This window comes from Chiloscyllium plagiosum, chromosome 5 (genome assembly GCF_004010195.1).
Source record: "Chiloscyllium plagiosum isolate BGI_BamShark_2017 chromosome 5, ASM401019v2, whole genome shotgun sequence".
In the NCBI taxonomy this organism is placed as follows: domain Eukaryota; kingdom Metazoa; phylum Chordata; class Chondrichthyes; order Orectolobiformes; family Hemiscylliidae; genus Chiloscyllium; species Chiloscyllium plagiosum.
In genome coordinates, this window is record NC_057714.1 from 99,676,022 (window position 1) to 99,696,617 (window position 20,596).

The 20,596-nt window shown below is 40.9% G+C and overlaps 1 protein-coding gene across 4 annotated transcripts in view; it reads left to right on the forward strand.

Annotated features, from left to right (window-relative positions):
* Nucleotides 1–20,596, forward strand: part of esyt2b (extended synaptotagmin-like protein 2b) — a 223,357-nt gene that overhangs the window by 88,164 nt on the left and 114,597 nt on the right. For all 4 annotated transcript variants that reach the window (XM_043690689.1, XM_043690690.1, XM_043690691.1 and 1 more), the window contains exons 4-6: nucleotides 1,450–1,526; nucleotides 8,713–8,785; nucleotides 9,717–9,806. In XM_043690689.1, the coding sequence (XP_043546624.1) occupies nucleotides 1,450–1,526; nucleotides 8,713–8,785; nucleotides 9,717–9,806 (240 nt within the window). The remainder of the gene's footprint in view (nucleotides 1–1,449; nucleotides 1,527–8,712; nucleotides 8,786–9,716; nucleotides 9,807–20,596) is intronic.

Here is a 20,596-nt window from a genome sequence, read left to right on the forward strand (position 1 = left end):
GAATGTGTCATCCCAAATGTTCTGCATCTAGCTAGAGAGGTTTTGCAGAGTGTAAGGTTTGATTGATGGTCATCTCTGGAGTCACTGAACAGTTGCTTGTGAATGTAATTCAAGTTTTAAATTGATTGAGTGGGAAAGTGAGGACTGTGTATGCACAAGGCTACGTTAAAGAACTTTTGAATCATATGAGGTGCGACATGCCTTTGGTACTCATCAGAGGTGAGTACCTGTGGTTGTGTAAGATGCATCATTGTTGTATTGTCTACTGTAAGTTAACATTTACCATTTTGAAGTACCACTTGTCTGTTAATTCATGCTTAATTTGTGTAGATTCTACTTAATGTTCGTGTCCAGGTTGCATAATATTGGAATCTTGTAGAGAATGTATTAACTTTGCAGTCATTCAATAAATTGGTATATTTTGCTTTGCAGCTCCCCCATGGAGATTATAAATCCTTCCATCCGTCTGCAGTGTAATTTTCTCAACCACTTCATCACATTACCCTTAATGCTGTTATCTCTATTAAAACATATATCCTGAAAAATGTGTTGCTGGAAAAGCGCAGCAGGTCAGGCAGCATCCAAGGAGCAGGAGAATCGAATCGGCTTATGCCTGAAACGTCGATTCTCCTCCTCCTTGGATGCTGCCTGACCTGCTGCGCTTTTCCAGCAACACATTTTTCAGCTCTGATCTCCAGCATCTCTCTGATCTTCAGCTCTGATTCTCCTAAAACATATATCCTGTTCATTTCCCGATCTTTGCTCTATCAGGGAGTACATATTTGAGCCTATTGGACATTTGTTGGTTTAGCCATCATATCAAATATCACTGGATTATATAAAGCTGCATCTTTATCTGCCGAAGTTATTGACTACTCTTGGGTCTTCCTCATAAGCGAAAATTGCCTGTCTTGAATTTTTTTTTTCCAGAACGAGCAGTCTGTCCCTCTTTCCAGCTACTCTTCATCCTTGATGTCTTTGTCAGTAAGATAATTTGTTCAACTATCTTTTAACTATTCCCATTTTCCATTAAGACAAATGTTCTCTCCGGTTCCATTTGCTCAAAGCTCGTATTTCTTGCTCATTTCTCCTCCTGATGTGTGTGAAATGATCTCAATCATGAGATCTAGCTCTAACTGTCTTGGTCGTGATTGCTCTTAATTGCTCAAGTTCCCTTCTATTGGTTGACAATGTAAAAAGACCCCTCTCCTCATATTTCCAAAAGTTTCAAAACCAGTATCGCATATGATTCTTGTTATAATTGCTACATTATTCCTACAAAACCCTTTAGAATGTTTTGTTGTATTGAAGGCCCTAAAAGAAATCAAGTTGGTATAAATATAAATTCCTCCAAATGTGAAAAATAATTTATCGAAGTTTGAGATCATCATCTGTTCAGGAGGGTTTTCCAGACTGTTAACTATTAGTTCTTTGTTCATCTCTTTTCAGCCTCTGCGGATTGATGGGGTGAAAACATATATGGAAAACATAGACAGTAGACAAATTATTTTGGATCTTCAAATCAGGTAATTTCCACAGAACCATACTCAATTGTTGGTTACGTTTATCTGATTCTATATATTTTGAGTGTGATAAATCTGGAAAAGAACAGTAATTCTGATTTGGACCTATTTTGAGGTTTACCTTTGAGAGTCTAATTATTAAATTATATTTGGCCAAGCTTTTCTTTCCTTCTGAAGGATTTAATTCCTTGTTGACAGTAATAATTTTTGGAATACCAGGCTTCCTTTCTCTGTTGAATCCATGTGGCCATTGAGTCATAGAGATGTCCAGCACAGAAACAGGCCCTTTGACCCAACTTGTCCATGCTGACCAGGTTTCCTAAACTGAATTAGTCTCATTTGCTTGCATTTGGCCCATACCCCAGACACCTTTCGTTTCTGTGTACCTGTCCAATAAGTGAGGCCCCTTTCAGTCACGGCTGACCATCATGGGTTGCATTCTCATTCTGTCTTTCTGCTTCCCTGAAGCAACGTCGCTTGTCACTGTAGAGACCAATGCTGGAGTGATGGTCCTGGTGGTGGTCATTGATCTGCTAGAACTGCTGCACTCCTCCCTTTGTGCCCTTTTGTCTGCTGCAGCGCTCATCTTCTTTTTCCCTGTTTTGAACTGTTGGTTCAGGGTGCTTCTCCATCTCATGCGCTCAACTGCAAGCCTTTCCCAGGACTCAGTAACAATTTCAAGCACCTTCATGTCCCTCATGCAAACATCCTTGTAGCACAGCTGGGGACGCTCAGTGGATCTCTTCCGGATGCAAGCTCGCCATAGAGGATATCCTTTGGGATGCAGCCGTCCTCCATGCTGTGGACGTGGCTCAACCAGCTCAGTCTCTGCTGCCTGAGCAGAGTGTACATGCTAAGAAGGCCAGTGCGAAATAGGACCGCTGCGTTGGATGCTCTGTCTTGCCAGGGTATGCCCAGGATATGGCGGATACTCCTCAAGTGGGAGGTGTTCAGTCTTCTCCTCTCTGGCATATGTAGTCCATGTTTCATTGCCAAACAGCAGTGTGCTTATGATGCAGGCTTTGTAGACTGGCATTTTTGTTTTCACTGTCAGCTTAGTATTTATCCATACTCAAGTTGTGAGGTGAACAAATGTTGAGGCTGCTTTCCCGATTCCTCTTGTTGATCTTTGTCCAAGGAGAGGTTGCCAGTAATGGTAGAGCCAAGGTACGTAAACTGATGGAAGACATTGTGTTTGTAGTCGTCGATGGTGATGACCGGCGGTGCCTCTGTGTCCTGTTCCAGGACGCTCATCTTAAAACTGATAGTCAGGCAGAAATCCTTGCAAGTTTGAGAGAGGCTATCTATCAGTAACTGGGGTTCCTGCTGGGTGTGTGTTGCAACTGCAGCATCATTGTCAAATAGCATGTCCCTGATGAGTGCCGCACATACTTTTGTCTTGGCTCTGAGGCGGGCCAGGTTGAAGAGCCTGCTGTCTGAACGAATGCGTAGGTAAATCTCCGTTGCGGTGCCAAAAGCATGTTTCAGAAGCATGGCAACTAAAAAAACCCCAAAGGGTGTGGGAGCAAAGGTGTAGCCTTGTTTGATGCTGCTGTGGATGTTGAAGGGCTCAGAAGAGCTGCTGTGGAACTGCACTGTCCCCTTCCTGTTACTGTGGAAGGATTCCATCATGCTCAGCAGTTTCAGTGGGCAGCCGATCTTCAGGAGAACCTTGAAGAGGCAGTCTCTGCTGAACCAGTCGAATGCCTTGGTGAGGTCGGTGAAAGCGACATACAGGGGCATTTTCTGTTCTCTGCACTTCTCCTGCAGTTGAAGGGAGAAGATCATGTCTACTGTTGACCTTTTCGCTCGGAAGCTGTGCTGTGACTCTGGGTATACATGTTCTGCCAGTTTCTGCAGCGAGTCAAGATGACCCAAGCAAAGGCTTTGCCAACAGTGTTGAGGAGAGAGATGTCTCTGTAATTATTGCAGTCGCTTCTCTCGCCTTTGTTCTTGTAGAAGGCAATGATCTTGGACAGGGCAATGTACCTGTCCAAATGTTTTTTAAATGTTGTAATTGTACCCACCTCTAGCATGTCATCTGGCAGCTCATTCCATGTATGCATTACTCTGTGTGAAAAAAATTGCCCTAAGGTACCTTTTTGGTATAGCAAAGACCGCAAGGTATTATACAGAGTTCTGAATGCAGCCCGCTCCATCACGAAAACCAGTCTTCCTTCCACTGACTCCATCTGCACTTCCCACTACCTCGGGATAGCAGCCAACATAATCAAAGACCATTCCCACTCCATATCTTCCATGCTCCTTTCTTTGTATATCTCATTTCCCTATTGTACTTCCAATGCCACTAAATGTCCTCCATAACCACAATCACTAACTAAAATGTACAGAACAAATGAGCCATTGGCAAGTCTTTATAATATTGATGAAGCTGACAGGCTAATCCAGTATTTGAAAATCTACTGTAGAAACTAAATTGTTCAGCCTGCAACTTCAAAGGTTTGATCTGAGCTATTTATGCTATAGATGACAAAAAAAAAAGTTATTACCCATCTCACACCTCTTATTCTAATAACAAAGATCCCGGCCTTTAAAAAATATCTTGAAGGAGAGTTACATTAATGAAAAATAATAAAGCTGTTAACTGAGCAGTTCTTGCAGTTCCCCACTACAAGTTGATTGTGTCGGCTGTGTCAACCAAAGTAGTGAGAACAGTTGACTGGATGTGTTTTTCCAGATTAAAACTTCCTGAGAAAGTAAGAAGAGCAATATATCTCAAAAGTAATATTGAATGACTGAGCTGTTTTGGTTCCTCGATCAGAACTACGGTTTCCCAGTGGTTCTAGATGACAGGTTGTGAGCCTTGTCTTCCTACAGAACAGAGCTGAAAATGTGTTGCTGGAAAAGCGCAGCAGGTCAGGCAGCATCCAAGGAACAGAAGAATCGACGTTTCGGGCATAAGCCCTTCTTCAGGTCCTACAGAACAGGTCTTATTCAATCAAACTATGGGCAAATTTGCAATGTTCACCCCACAATGGAGCCAGTAAAGATTTTCCACTTGCACTTTTATCCTACATTGAAGAAATTTATTGGGAATAGGGGGTGGTAATCCTGGAAATGGGTCCTAATCATCCTTTCTAGAAGGCCTCCTGTCATGTTCTGACACTGGGTCGGATATTGAAAATTTATACAGTCATATCAAATAGTTCAAATTTTGAAATAGTCTGTCAGCCTCATGAATTAAACACATGATTAGTGGTCTTTGTTTTGGCCCTACTCTTTGTCCTAGATGTCTTGGCTCTATCTAATCCAACCAGTGTTCTTGATTATTGATTTTTTTTTAAGCTCTGCTACTGTTCAAAGTTGGCTGTGTTCAACTGCATTGTTGCACTTGGTTGTAATTCTTTTACTATTCTTTGATATGGTTCTAGTCAGTACATTTCAACTCAATTCAAATGTGCTGACTATAGGTTCAACTCAGTTACTCGGGTGGCTTATTTTGTTTTTATTTTTGAGTTGAGCATCCCTGTAAAAGCAGTGAACTTCAGATACTGCAACCTGTTCAGTAAAGGTGCTTCTTTATTGCTGTTTATTCTTGGTAACAGATTGAAACAATTGAGCACTTTGCTCTGTGACTTCAAAGGGATATAAGACTTGAATGTGCCAGGCTGAATGTGAATGAATGTTTTCAGGAATGGCATCAGGGAACCAGTGAGAATTGTATGACAACTTGGAGATTTGTAATTGCTTTCACTCATGCTAGCTTTAAATTTGCAAATAATTTTTAAAAACTAAATTTCTATTTGCAAACTATCATAGTATAAGCTTTCAGTTCACACAGATATTTATTCGTTCAGGCTTCTGGATTTCTCATTCCCTACTGGTATTACATGACTGTGGACATTACTTTAACATGGAAAAAAAGGGTTGGAGAAATATTCCTGCAGCATTGTTTCAGTTTAAAAAGAAGGCCTGCTGTGATCACAAGCATAAGTGTGCATTTTGTGGTCTTATGGCCTTACAATTGATACACTTTCTCTTTTTTTGGCAATTGCTGTCAGACTAGTGAAGTGTTTCCAGCATTTTCTGTTTAATTTTAGGTTTTCAGCAGCTGTTTTTTGACTTTGTTCCAGGTTTACTGTGTTGAACCTATTGTACTCTGTTTAGTATCCAAACCTTGGATTCTCATTATCCATTGTGATTTTATGTTGAACCAATCTTCACATCTTTATCCCACTTTGTTTCCTGGAGACTGTAAGGCATAGGAGCAGAAGTAGACCATTCAGCCCATCAAACTTGTTGTGCAATTTAGTGAGATCAATGCTAATCTGATGACACTAAACTCCACTTTACTGCCTTATTTCCATTCACCTTAACTTGTTTGCTGATTAAAAGTCTGTGCATCTCAGCCTTGAAAATACTCAATGATCCAGTGTCGACAGTTCTCTGCAGTAAAGAATTCATAAATTCACTATCCCTTGAGAAAAGAAATTCCTCCTCATCTCTGACTTAAATGTGTGACCCTTATTCTGAAATTATGCCCTCTGATTCTCAACTTTCCCACTAGGGTAAAGTACTTCTCAGGATCTAGCCTGTCAAGGCCCCTAAGAATCTTCAATGTCTCAATAAGGTTGCCTCTCATTCTTTTAAATTCCAGGAGTACCCTGTAAAGAGAGTCCTGCCACATCCGATTCAGCCCAGTGAACTTGCTCTGTACGGCCTTCTTGAGTAAGGAACCCAAAACAATTGGCAAATGCCAGTTGTGGGCTGATTAATTCCTTGTATCATTGAATCCCTACAGTGCAGTCTGCACTGACCCTCTGATCAACATCCCATCCCACATTATGCTTTTACCATGGCTAACCTACCTATCCTGTACATCTCTGGACAACCACAGGACAATTTTCTTTTTAGCACATGGCCAAACCACCTAACCTGCAAATCGTTGGACTGGGGGAGGAAACTGGAACACCCAGAAAAAACCCGTGCGGACAGTGGGAGAGCATGCAAACTCCACACAGAATGTTACTCATGGCAGGAATTGAACCCGGGTCCTTGATGCTGTGAGGCAGCAGTGCTAACCATTCTGCTACTGTGCCACCCTTTTGAATAGTTATGGCAAAACCTGCCTGCTTTATACTCCATTCTCTTTGAAATAAAAGCAGCCATTCCATTTGCCTTCCCTTTTACCCACTAGTTTTCTGTAACTCATGGATGGGGATGCCAAAATCCCTTTGTCCCATAGTTTTCTCACTTTTTCTCAATTTAACTAATATTGAACTCCTCTATTCATCCTGAAGTACACAATCGTGCATTTTCCATTTTATATTCCAACTGCTTTGTTTTTGTCCACTTGTTTAAACCTCTCTTTATTTGCAGACTCTCATCCTCTCCATTTGTTTTACCACCTATTTTTGTGTTATCTGCAAACTTGGCTGCAGTGCATTCAGTTTCTTATTCAAGTCATTAATATATGTTGATAATTAAATCAATAATGTTCCTTTCCATTCTAATGGAAAAGTCTGAGGTTAAATTGTTTGCATAAAATTAGATATTTAATTTGAAGTTTCATTCGGGTATGTGTAGGTTTTATTTTGTTTCAAATATTCAAATACAGATTAAGTATCCTGAAAAATGTTTCTGCCCCAGAGGAGCGACCTATCAACAGTTGTTATGTAACCAAACCTCCTCCGAGTTTTAAATTCCAGCACAGCTATAGTTTATTATGTTTCAGCTGCGATGTGAGGGCATACATTTGTGTGCTTGTTTATGGGTTGTATTATTGACCTTCAGTAAAGTAATGCAGTTGTCGAGTCTGCATTGGAGTTCATGTTGATCACTTGTATTTAATGTCTGGAAAAAAAAATTGTTAGTATGTCACATGGTGGGATTAAATACATCTCTTCATTATGACCATGGGTTATTGTTTTGATCATAGTTTGTATAATATATGCTGTTCATTGCTTTCAGAGCAATTACTTGAATAACCCTTTAAAGCTTTCAAGCATGAGATTTGAGATCAATTTTGATTCCTTGTGGTGCATGTGGATGGAAATTGGGTTGGAAGGTAGTAATTTGTTCAGATGTGATCACCCTGCATGTGTCACCAAGGCCAAGCCTTCTATGAATTGTTCCATGTATTTCTGCTATAATTTTGCAGTGTTGTAACTGATCTTGTCAGTCTCATCATAACAGCTTGTAGTTGTGGATGGCTGAGAGCCTGGTTGGTAAACTCACTTGTGAAGAACCTGATGTTCAATGGTATTAGATTAGATTACTTAGTGTGGAAGCAGGCCCTTCGGCCCAACAAGTCCACACCGACCCGCCGAAGCGCAACCCACCCAGACCCATTCCCCTACATTTACCCCTTCAACTCCCACTACGGGCAATTTAGCATGGCCAATTCACCTAACCTGCACATTTTTGGACTGTGGGAGGTAACCGGAGCACCCGGAGGAAACCCACGCAGACACTGGGAGAATGTGCAAATTCCACACAGTCAGTCACCTGAGGCGGGAATTGAACCCGGGTCTCTAGCACTGTGTGGTAGCAGTGCTAACCACTGTGCCACAGTGCTGCATAGTCCAAGAAGTAAACCTCTTGTTTGTCTGTCATCTCTTCACGTGCTAATTTCTTGATTTTTTTTTTGTTTTGAAGCTGGAAATAAAGTTTGTGACTAAAACTTGAATTGTTTTCTGTCAGTAATGTGGCCATGGCGCATATGTGTTCTTATTTCTGGATGGCTGTCAAGTGCAACTAGCACTCTAAATGGGCAGTATCCTTCTACATTAGGATTTGAGTAGAGTTGGGATAGTTTTCAAATTAGAATAGACAATTCTCGAAATCTTAGCATCTGTGGACAGAAAAGCTGAATGAATGTTTCAGCTCAATTACCTTTCAGCAAACAGTTTTTAAAATGGTATTAAATTAGTTGCAATTATTAATATGCTCACCATTTTGCTTCGTGCTGTAAATGTAAAGAAGCTCAAGATCTAACAATGTTCAGATTCATGGAATAATGAACGTTAGAAAGGAACTCTGAAATCATTTGCTTCTGAACCAGCTTTGCTAATGTTATCTTGTTGCATCAAGAATCTGTTGCTGATAGATGCTTACTGAGCTTTCTTTTTGCTTTAACATCTTGGGGTTTTCAATAAAAGCCTAGATTAATGATTGATTTAACATTGCTTGGCATGTTGTTTACATGATACTTCTTTCATCTTCCCAGCTACGTTGGAAACTGTGAGATAGACCTAGAGATTAAGAAGTACTTTTGCAGAGCTGGTGTGAAAGGTATACAGGTAAGTGCCTTAAATGCTAGAACTCTTTAGGTGGCTGTCTGCACTTTTTGGATACATGCATATCTTCGGCAGTGTTTGTGAAGTGGTAATTAACTGTTCTTAACTGGTGTCATGTAATATGTGGAATTGAAAGGCAATCAACTTTAACTGCAAGGATCACTATTTCAGAGTTTTGTTTCTTGGTTAGCTTTTAGGGATCTGAGCATGCATATTGAAGTTGTCCTTGGGAGATGTAGCTTAGAGAAATGGGAATTGCTAATCATCTGAAGGAACAGCTTGATTGACTAAATGGTCTTTTTGTTTGTATTCTGGTGTTCACTTTACTGAGTTCTGTCTGGCTCCACCACCTTTTGATGGTAATTTGGATGTGTGCAATAAATGATGGCCTAGCCAACAATGTCCATATCCTGTGAAATAATTAAATAAACATTGCAAAATAGCATCCATTGTGTACCAAAGTGCTTTAATGCCTGGAATTATAGAACATTAATAGGTACTGAACAATCAGACTTGCCTGATCTGCTTGTGGGTAATTTCATGGAGGGAAAATAGAATAGAATACTCCACATGCTTCAAAGTCATTTCTTTTTATCTGTTCACATAATGTTATATAAGATAAACTGAAAGAGTTGCCAGAAGCTGGAAATCAGAAACAAAAACAAAAACACAAATTTCTGGAAAAACTCAGCAAGTCTAGTAGCATCTGTTGAAAGAAATCAGAGTTAACATTTTGGGACCAGTGACCGTTCAGAATGGAACGTATTCTGATTTTTCTCTACACGTTATCCGTGATATTGGTTATGGATATGTATGAGAATATGAGAAGTTTGGTCCTTGAAATGTGTTTTGAGCACAACTGAGCTGTTCTCTAATCTGTAAAAGGAGATGATATTTTTTCTGAAATGATCTGGACCATTTATTATTTTTGCAGCTGAATGGTATAATTCGTGTGATTCTTGAGCCCTTGATTGGTGACATGCCACTGGTTGGAGCACTATCACTCTTCTTTCTCCGCAGGCCTGTGAGTATCTTTATTATCTTCTGGAATTGTTGATGCTGGATTTGGTGTTAGGAAAATAAAACTGCACATACTCTTGTTTCTGACACATCCTTACATCTGCAGTGTACCACTTTTTTATGTCCAGGCAGTATAAATTGCTCTTGTATTATACTTTATGATTGGAAAAAACACTTGCATTCCTCCATTGTGATATTAGTATCAGGTTTTTCTACTGGTTTGTGAGCCAGAAATCATGTGGCATAAATTTAAGATGATCAAAAATATTTAAAAGTTTGTGTCTAACTATGTATTTGTGTATGCAATGGTCAGAATTTAAAACTCTCTGACGTAAATTGTGATTGAAGCAAAGTCCAAAGTCATACTAAAATGGGACTATCGAGTTAGTGCAGAAAAGAACATTAAAAGTTTATAGTGTGTATATGGGAGAGTGGAGTAACTAGATAAGACCTAACAAACTGAAATGCCTATTTCTGTGATAAAGTAATTAGTTAAGATCATTTTATATCAGTGGAGTTGCTCTTAAAATAATTCCTTAGCCATGCAATGTCTTTGTCTAAAATAGAGTCAGATCCTAAATTTAGATGCTTTAACCATGGTTAACAATATATACTTGTAAAGCTGCTAACACCTTATTTCTGTTTTGAAAATGTGAAATCTAATAATGTTGGATCATTTAGCTCACCAGTAAAAATCTTCACCTAAGCAACCATATATTTGTTACTGGTGATAAGCTTACAAATTTACAATTTTAAGTCACTTTATTAAAACTGAAATGCACGAACACAGTTTGATATTTGGCTCAGTCTGTCCCTGCTGGCATTTACTTGCCACATATCAAATATGTTGAAGTACTTATTTTAAATAGATTTTCCTTTAAAAATGACAGTTAAGTTTGAAAATAGGATGGTCAACTGTAAATGCTAAATAAATACCACAAGCAATAATAAGGTGAATCTTTTGGATATTGAGCAAGAAACTAATGTTGGCCTGGATGTTGAGAGGACATTTTCCTTTTGAATAGTGCTGCAATGATTGGTGCGGCATGGTGAATCATTGGTTATCACTACTGCCTCTCAGTGGCAGGGATCCAGGTTTGATTCAAGCATCATGGAACTGTCTTTGTGGAGTTTGCCTATTCTCGCTGTGTCTGCTGGGGTTTCCTCTCACAATCCAAAGATGTGCGGATTAGGTGGATTGGCTGTGCTAAATTGCCCCATTGTGTACAGGGGTTTGTGCGCTAGGTGGATTAGCCATGGGAAATGCAGGGTTACAGGGATATGGTGGTGGGGGGGCGGAGGGGTCTGTGTGGGATGCTATTCGGAGGGTAGGTGTGGACTCAGTGGGCCGAATGGCCTGCTTTCACACTGTAGGGATTCTATGATTGTATGATACAAAATCTATTGAGTTTACCAGCACGGATGACCTTTTCTTTACAGTCTTAAGTCTAACTCTGTGTTTCAATTATACCTATCATTCATTTAATAATATTATATAATATGAAGCTTCTTTTGTCAGTCGTTCGTTCCATCACTGGGTAGGCCAGCATTTATTGCCCATCCCTAATCGCTCAGATGTCAGTTAAGAGTCAACTACATTGCTATGGATCTACAGTCACATGTAGTCCAGACTATGTAAGGATGGCAGTTTCCTTCCCTAAAGGACATTAGTGAACCAGATGGGCATTTCTGATAATTGACAATGGACTCTTGGTCATCATTAGTCTCCTAATTCCAGATTTTTATTGAACTCAAATTCTACTATTTGCCAAGGCTGGATTTGGACCCAGGTCTCCAGAATGTTACCTGGGTCTTTGGTTTAACAGTCCAGTGATAATATCACTAAACCATCGCCTCCCCTGAACACAACCTTTTGATTCTACTGTAGTATGGATCTGCACACTAATTTGCTTTTACTGACTTTAATTGTATATTGCATTAGATGGGTATGTACATCTTTTCAGATCTAAGTTTTCTCTTGGGAAAGCTTAAACCATAAAATATTGGGTTAGGAGAGAGTCTCTTTCAGTCTTCTAACATGAGCAATATTCAGAAAGTTCTTAAAGTCTGTTTGGCTTATTGTTGCTCATCCATTTAGAATTAAGAACATAGAACAGTACAACATTGTATGGCCCGTCATATCTGTGCTGAACACAGTGCATTCTAAACCAACCCTATCTGCCTGTGCATAATCTGTGTCTCTCTCCCTTGCCTGTTGATGTGGCTGTCCAAATGCTGTTTAAAAGTTGCTGTCATATTGCTTCTACAACCTCCCCTGGCAGTGTATTCTAGGCTTAATGCCATACACTCAGCAATTGTTTAATACATTACAAAGATGGGAAGGCAGTGGTGTCATGGTATTGTCACTAAACTAGTAATCCAGAGACCTATATAATGTTTTGGGGACCACCACCACAGCATATGGTGAAATCTGAATTCAATTGAAATCTGAAACAAAAGGTCCAATGAGACCATTGTCAATTGTAGCAAAAGTCAATCTGTTTCATAAATGTCCTCTACACAAGGAAATCAGCTGTCTGGTCTGGCCTACATGTGACTCCAGCGTCACTGCAAAGTAATTGACTCTTAACTACCTTCTGAAATGACCTCACAGTTGTACTCATCGCTAGAACTTCTCAAAAAACAAAAGCAGGAAAGTAGACCACCTGGCATCAAGTAAGCCGTTAGAAATGATAACCCTGCAAGCTCTTCCTTCCTCATGTCCGAAGACTAATTCCAAAATTTGGAAGCGCTATCTCACTGGTCAAGCAATAGACTGACATTGTCGGTAGGGTACGATTCTATGAATATGACTAGATTCTGAGCAAAGACAGACCTAATAGAGGTGGCTTCAAAGTGGTATACAGTTCAGAGCGGGAGGCTGTGGGCACATTCAAAATTGACTTCGGACCCCGTGACATCTCTGAGCATCAGGTTAATTGTGGGTGAGGAAGCCACCTGCTGATGAACACATGCTGTTCCACCTCACCTGATGAATCCGTATTCCTCCACATTGAACATCACTTGGAAGAATCATCTAGGTGGGAGTTTTCAATATCTAACTCCAAAAGTAACACGGAGGCAGAATAATTGACTGAACTGGTTAAGTCCTAAAAGATATGGTTGCTTTACTGGGCCTGCAGCAGGTAGTGAGGGAACAAACGAGAGAGAGAGAGAGAGAAGTATTTTTGATGTCATTCTCCCAGATCTGCTTGCCACCGATACATTTGGTCATAACTATCATTTGGCGACCACTACATGTTCATTGTGGAGACAAAGTTCCGTCTTCACATTGAGCTAACTGAGTAAAACAGTGCATGGCAGTATCACCATATGAAATGAGATACACTTCGATCAGAACAGATTTAGCAGCTCAAGACCCAGCTTTTATTTGGTGTGATGGGCTGTCAGCTGCATTAGAATTGTAATCCTAATACATTCTACAACCTCATTGCCTGGTGTATCTTCTAACTATCATCAAGCCAAGGAATCAACCCTGACTCAATGAAGAATGCAGGAGAGCATTCTGGGACCAAAATTATTGGCATAGCCAAAGGACAAGCTATCAACCTAGTGAAGCTATAGAATTAGGGCCATTTGTGCGCCAAACAACACAGCAGCATGTGATCGAGCTAAGCAACCCCACAACTAATCGATCAGATCCAATCTCTACCATCCTGCTGCAAGCAAATGTGAATGGTGGTGGACAGCTGATTGGAGGAAGAGGAGGCTCCAAAAATGTTACTTATAACAATTGCCAGTCAGAAGTGCAAAGTCCCTTAGAAGTCCCTATTATCAAGAAGCCAGTCTTCAGCCATAATACCATGAGATATTGGAGCAAAGTTAGGCCATTTGGCCCATCCAATATGGTCCACCATTTGATCATGACTGACATTTTTTCAGTCCCATTTTCTAGCCTTCTTCCCATTACATTTGATCCCTTTACTAAGCAAGAACTCATCTATCTCTACCTTAAATTACACTCAATGACTTGGTCTTCTATGGCAGTGTGTTCCACAGATTTGCTGCCTTCTGACTGAAGAAATTCCTCTTTTTATTTCAGTTCTAAAGGGTTGTTCCTTCATTCTGTGGTTGTGCACTCTGGTTCTAATCTCTCCTACTAGTGGAAACACATTCTCCACATCTACTCATTCTAGGTCTGAGAGTATTCTGTAAATTTCTTTAAGATTCCCACCCCATCCCCCAACCTTCTAAACGCCATCAAGTATGACCTTTGTATCAGTCTTGTGAGGGACCTTGTCAAAGGTTTAATAAAAATCAAAAGAATTGTGGATGCTGTAAATCAGAAACAAAAACAGAAGTTGCTGGAAAAGCTCAGCAGGGGTCTGGCAGCATCTGTGAAGAGAAATCACAGTTAATGTTTTGGGTCCAGTGACCCACTGGATTTGACTTCTCTTCACAGATGCTGCCAGACCTGCTGAGCTTTTCCAGCAACTTGTGTTTTTCCTTGTCAAAGGCTTTACTGAAGTCCATATAGACAACATCAGCTGCTTTTCCCTCATTAATCATCTTTGTCAACTCCTCAAAAAACTCGATCAAATTAATGAAGTACAACCTCCCCTGCACAAAACCATGCTGTCTATCATTAATAAGTCCATTTGTTTCTAACTGCATATACATCTTGTCTCTGCCACTGACATGAGGCTAACAGGCCTGCAGTTCCCTGGATTATTCCTGCTACATCTCGTAAACAATGGGACAACACTGGCCCCTTTCATCCTTCTAAACTGCATCAAGTACGGACCTAGTGTTTTCAACTGCTTCTCATATAACAAGTCCTTCATCCATGGGATCTCTCTTGTAAATCTCCTCTGGCCAACTCTAAGACCAGCACATCTTACTGAACATATGAAGCCCAAAACTTGTACGATATTCCAAATTCAGTCTGACCAGAGCCTTACATAGCTTCAATAGCATGTCTTTGCTCTTGTATTCTAACTCACCAGTCACTGGCTGTCATCCTTTATCCCCACTCTCTGCCTTCTGCTACTCAGCCAATCCTCTATCCATGTCAGTATCTTGCCCCTAATATAGTGGGCGCCATCCTTATTTAGCAGCCTCTGTGCGGCGCCTTGTCAAAGGCCTTCTGGAAATCCAAATAGGTCTCACCCATTGGCTCATCTTTGTTTAACTTGCCCATTACCACCACCAAGAATTTTAACAGATTTGTCAGGTGTGAAGCCCTCCTCCTCCTCGACAGAGCTGTGCTGACTTTGCCCTATTTTACCATGCACTTCCAGTACTCCACAATCTCATCCTTAATAATGGACTTTAAAATCTTACCAATGATTGAGGTCAGACTAATTGGCCTTGTTTCCTGTCTTTTGCCTCCTCCTTTCTTAAATAGGGGTATCACATTAGCTGTTTTCCAGTCCTCTGAGATCTTCCCTGACTCCAATGATTTCCTGAAAGATCACCACCAATGACTACATAATCTCAACTAGCTCCTTCAGGGCCCGGGTGTGTAGTTCATTTGGTCCAGGTAATTTATCAGATATTTCAGCTTCCCCAACACCTCCTTCGTGATGGACACTACGCTCACCTCTACTGGTGTCTTCCACTGTGAAGACTGGTGCAAAGTATCTATTCAGTTCATCTGCCATTTGTTTGTGTACCATTACTACTACTCTTGCCTCATTTTCCAGTTGTCCAATGACCACTCTTGCCCCTCTCTAATGTTTTCAACATTTTTTTTTTAAAATTGCAATCTTCTTTCATATTACTAGCTAGCTATTTCATCTTCTCCACTCTTATTGCTTTTTTAGTTGTCCTTTGCTAGATTTTAAAGGCTCCCCAAAAACTGTAACAAACACTACATTGGACAAACCGAAAACTAGCCACCAGGATACATGAACATCAATTAGCCACAAAAAGACATGATCCATTCTCACTAGTGTCCTTACATATAGATGAGGAAGGACACCACTTTGACTGGGACAACATTTCCATCCTAGGACAAGCCAAACACAGACACGCATGAGAATTCCTAGAAGCATGGAATTCCAACCAGAACTCTATCAACAAACAAGTCGACTTGGACTCTATTTAATCACCCAATGAGGGGGATAAAAAGGAACTGATATCAGCACAGGAAATGACATCACCAACCCAAGGAAACCTAAACACATAAATAGAAAGCGGGTTACCAAAACTAGTTCTTCACTGGAAGCTCACTGATGTTACCTAGTATAGTGACGAAATATCTGAAAATGAACTTTCCAGCTCAGCAAGCAAACTTACAGCTCCACATGGAGCTTCTGACTGATTTTTCAATGCGCACTATGCCTTCTCTTTCGCTTTTAAGCTATGCCAGAATTCCCTTGTTAGCCATGGTTGCCTCATCGTCCCTTAGTATGTTTTTTCTTTCTTGGAATGAATTTCTGCTGTGCCTCCTGGATTGCCCCCTCAGACAAACTTGCTATTACTGGTCCACTGCCTTCCCTGTTCATTTCCCCTTCCAATCAACTCTGACTATGTCTTTGTAGTTACCTTTACTCAATTGTAGTAATGTCACATCAAGCTTCTTCCCTTCAACCTGCAGGATGAATTATTTCATGTTATGATCACTGTCCCGAAGGGTTCCTACAGTTCATTCCATGTGACAATAAAATACAGCTGGAGGCATTGGAAACTGCACTGAATAGGCCCATATAAACATAATGACAATCATGCTGAAGATGTGTGGTCCACAATCAGCTGTATCCCTAGCCAAGCTGGTCCAATCCAGCTACAATACTTGCATCATCTTCCACCCCCTTCCATTGGGCAGGAATACAAAGATTTTAAAACCAAGTCCTAGAGCTATTCAGCATGGATACAGATCCTTTTGGTTCAATTCGTCCATGCTGACCAGATATTCTGAATTAATCTAATCCCATTTGCCAGCATTTGGCCCATATCCCTTCAAACCCTTCCTATTCATGTACCTATCCAGATGCCTTCCTCTGACAGTGCATTCCATTTGTACATTACCATCTGCATGAAAAGTTACCCATTAGGTCCCTTTTAAATCTCTCCCCTCTCTCCTTAACCCTATGCCCTTCTGGTTTTGGACTGTACCACCCTGGGGAAAAGACCTTGACAATTCACTCTATCCATGCCCCTCATGATTTTATGAATCTCACCATCTTATGCACCAGGGAAAATAGCCGCAGCCTATTCAGGCTCTCCACGGCTCAAACCCTCTAACCGTGGCAATATCCTTTTAAATAATTTCTGAACCCTTTCAAGTTTCACAACATCCTTTCTACAACAGGGAGATCAGAACACTGTATTCCAAAAGTGGCCCATCCAATGCCACAACACGATCTCCCAACTTCTATATTCAATGCACTGACCAGTAAGTGCAAGCATACCAACACATTCAAGATTACGTTCTTCTCCCTTGTTATCAAACTTATGAAAGGACCTCTTGGGTATTAGAATTGACCTGTGGCTGTAACACTATATTCTGCCTCCTGTTCTCTATTACTCTGATGTACTCATTTAAGGTATGATTTGTCGAGTTAGCATGTGAAACAATACTTTTCACTATTTCTGTGCATGTGATAGCAATAAATCAAATCGAAAATGTGAAAAATTGCCCCTGTATGTCCTGCACATAAAAAGCCGGACAAATCCAACCCAGATATTTCTGCCCTTTTGGCCTATTTTTAGTTATCCGTAAAGTGATGGAAGGGGTTACCAACAGCATTATCAAACAGCATTTGGTGAGAAATGTTCATGTCAGTCAGCCAATGACTCGTCAAAAAGAGACAATCTCTCATCGCACTGTGACATTCAATGATGTGGCCATCACTGATTTCCCACACATCAATGTGCTGGCATTGCCATTGGCCAGAAACTGAACTGGTCTAGTCATTTAAGTATTCTAGGTGCAAGATGAAGTCAGAGACCAGGAATGCTGCAGCGGATAGCCAGCGGGCTCCCAAAAATCTGATGACCATCTACAAAGTCCAAATCGGGAGTGCAATGGGGTACTCCCCACTTGCATGGATGAGTGCAGCTTCAATAGCTTTCATGTTCCTGTGTCCTGAATGGTGTCAAGCTTAATTGATTGGCACCGTATCCACAAAGTTTTACATCCTCCATCACCAATGTTCAGTTGTAACAGTATGTAACATCTACAAGATACACTGCAGAAATTCACGAAGGCTCCTTAGACATCACCTTTCAACTGGAAAACTTTTTATGCAAAGACAAGAGCAACAAACACACATGGAAAAGCCACAGCATGCAAGTTCCCATCCAAGCCACTCATCATCCTGACTGGAAATACTATGCTATTTCTTCAGTTTTGGCATTGTGTGTACCTACACCAAATGGAGTGATAAGATTAAATTCAGACAAGCAGAATATATGTCTTTCTATGGCAATATGAAACTGACACCTGCAGGAAAGAAATCTAGGACAGAGGAAAATATGCTCATAAAGGCTTCAGATCATGCCTTGATTGCTGAGTTTTAAGTGTGCCTAGCAACCAAGGGCTCTGAAGACTTTTTTTTACCTTGCTGCCATGCTGCCAGCAGTTGATGTTTTGTCAAATCTGTTAGCTTCCAGTTTCCACCCTATATTGTCAACCAGTTTTTGATCTGACCTGTGTACTTCACTGTATAATAAATAGCCAAAACACACTGATAGGCTGAGCCTCTTCATACATTTCGTTTTGATCCTGGTTTCGAAGAAATTATAAGTTGTGTGCATGTGTTTGTTTCTACTGTATATCAATTTGGAATATTGCATGGAGTACATTTGAAATCAGGAAAGATAACAACTTGAAGCAAGAAAATAAACATTACTTCTCATGCAGAATGCAGTCCTTGGCATTTGCCATAGAAGTAAAACAGAACTAATTTAGGAAGGAAATTACAAATTGTGAGCTATGAAGTGATAATAAAATGTCATTCTATGATGTGAAATGGAGTAATAAATAGTGGATGATTGTACATTGGACAAGTTGTTGCATTGGTGGCCCTTTATACGGCCTTGGGCAGCCACTGGTAACACCAAGTAACCTTGCTGTATTTTCAACAGCCATTAGTCAGGAAAGAACAATGGAGTAAACAAACCTTTCTAAAAATCTTTGTTAACAAATTTGGCAGATTTACGGTAGGGTGTCACAACTGTGTGCAGTTGACAGGTCAGAACCCACTGGCAATTATGTTGTTGTACAGCATCATATATTTGCTAGAACTTTGTTTTAATGCAAAGTAGTGAGCATCAAAGCAAACTTTTTAAGCTGCTTTCTTCACCCAATCCTCCTCATCCATCTGGTTTCCAGTTTCTTCTCAAAGGTTTGAACTTAGGGTCACCTTCTCCCCCACCTTCATTTACCTATTGCATTCTCAGCTACCTTCCCCTCAGCCCCACTCCCCTCCGACTTATCTCTCAGCTCCCCTCCCCCCCCCCCAACCCACAAGCCTCATTCCTGATGAAGGGCTTATGCGTGAAACGTTGATTCTCCTGCTCTTTGGATGCTGCCTGACCTGCTGTGCTTTTCCAGCAACACACGCTTGACTCAGAGTCCTACAGTGCGGAGACAGGTCCTTCAGCCCAAACTGTTCCATGCTGACCAAATTTCTTTCCAATTTAGAATTGCACAGATACCAGAAGCAAGTTGAAATTGTTTTCCCCAAATGACTTTTTTTGTGTGCGCACATATTCATGCACTGTGAAGGCACTTTGTACCATTTACATGATGCGCTGCAGTAACTCAGCAAGGCTCCTCTGACAGCACTTTCCAAACCTGCAACCTCTTAACACCTAAAACAACAAGGAAAGCAGTTTACTTCCAAATCACAAGCCCTCTGATTTAGAATGATATCACTGTAGCTTCATTGTCACCAAGTCAAAATCCTGCCTTCCCCTAAAACAAATAGGGTTCACAATAAATGCTAACAGTTATGACCACATGAGCAAAACATAGAACATAGAACAATACAGCGCAGTACAGGCCCTTTGGCCTTCGATGTTGCGCCTATCCAAGCCCACCTAACCTATACTAACACACTATCCTCCATATACCTATCCAATGCCCGCTTAAATGCCCATAAAGAGGGAGAGTCCACCACTGCTACTGGCAGGGCATTCCATGAACTTACGACTCGCTGAGTGAAGAACCTACCCCTAACATCAGTCCTATATCTACCCCCCCTTAATTTAAAGCTATGCCCCCTTGTAATACCCGACTCCATACGCGGGAAAAGGTTCACACTGTCAACCCTATCTAACCCCCTAATCATCTTGTACACCTCAATCAAGTCACCCCTAAACCTTCTTTTCTCTAATGAAAACAGCCCCAAGTGTCTCAGTCTTTCCGCATACGATCTTCCTTCCATACCAGGCAACATCCTGGTAAACCTCCTCTGCACCCGTTCCAGTGCCTCCACATCCTTCCTATAGTATGGCGACCAAAACTGCACACAATATTCCAGATGCGATGCACCAGAGTCTTATACAACTGCAACATGACCCCAGGACTCCGGAACTCAATTCCTATACCAATAAAAGCCAGTACGCCATATGCCTTCCTCACCGCACTATTTACCTGGGTGGCAACTTTCAGAGATCTGTGTACATGGACACCAAGATCCCTCTGCTCATCCACACTACCAAGTATCCGACCATTAGCCCAGTACCCCATCTATTAGCCCAGTACCCCATCTGCAAAGGAGCAACTTTTTCATGCAGAGGGTGGTGCGTGTATGGAATGAGCTGCCAGAGGAAGTGGTGGAGGCTGGTACAATTACAACATTTAAAAGGCATCTGGATGGG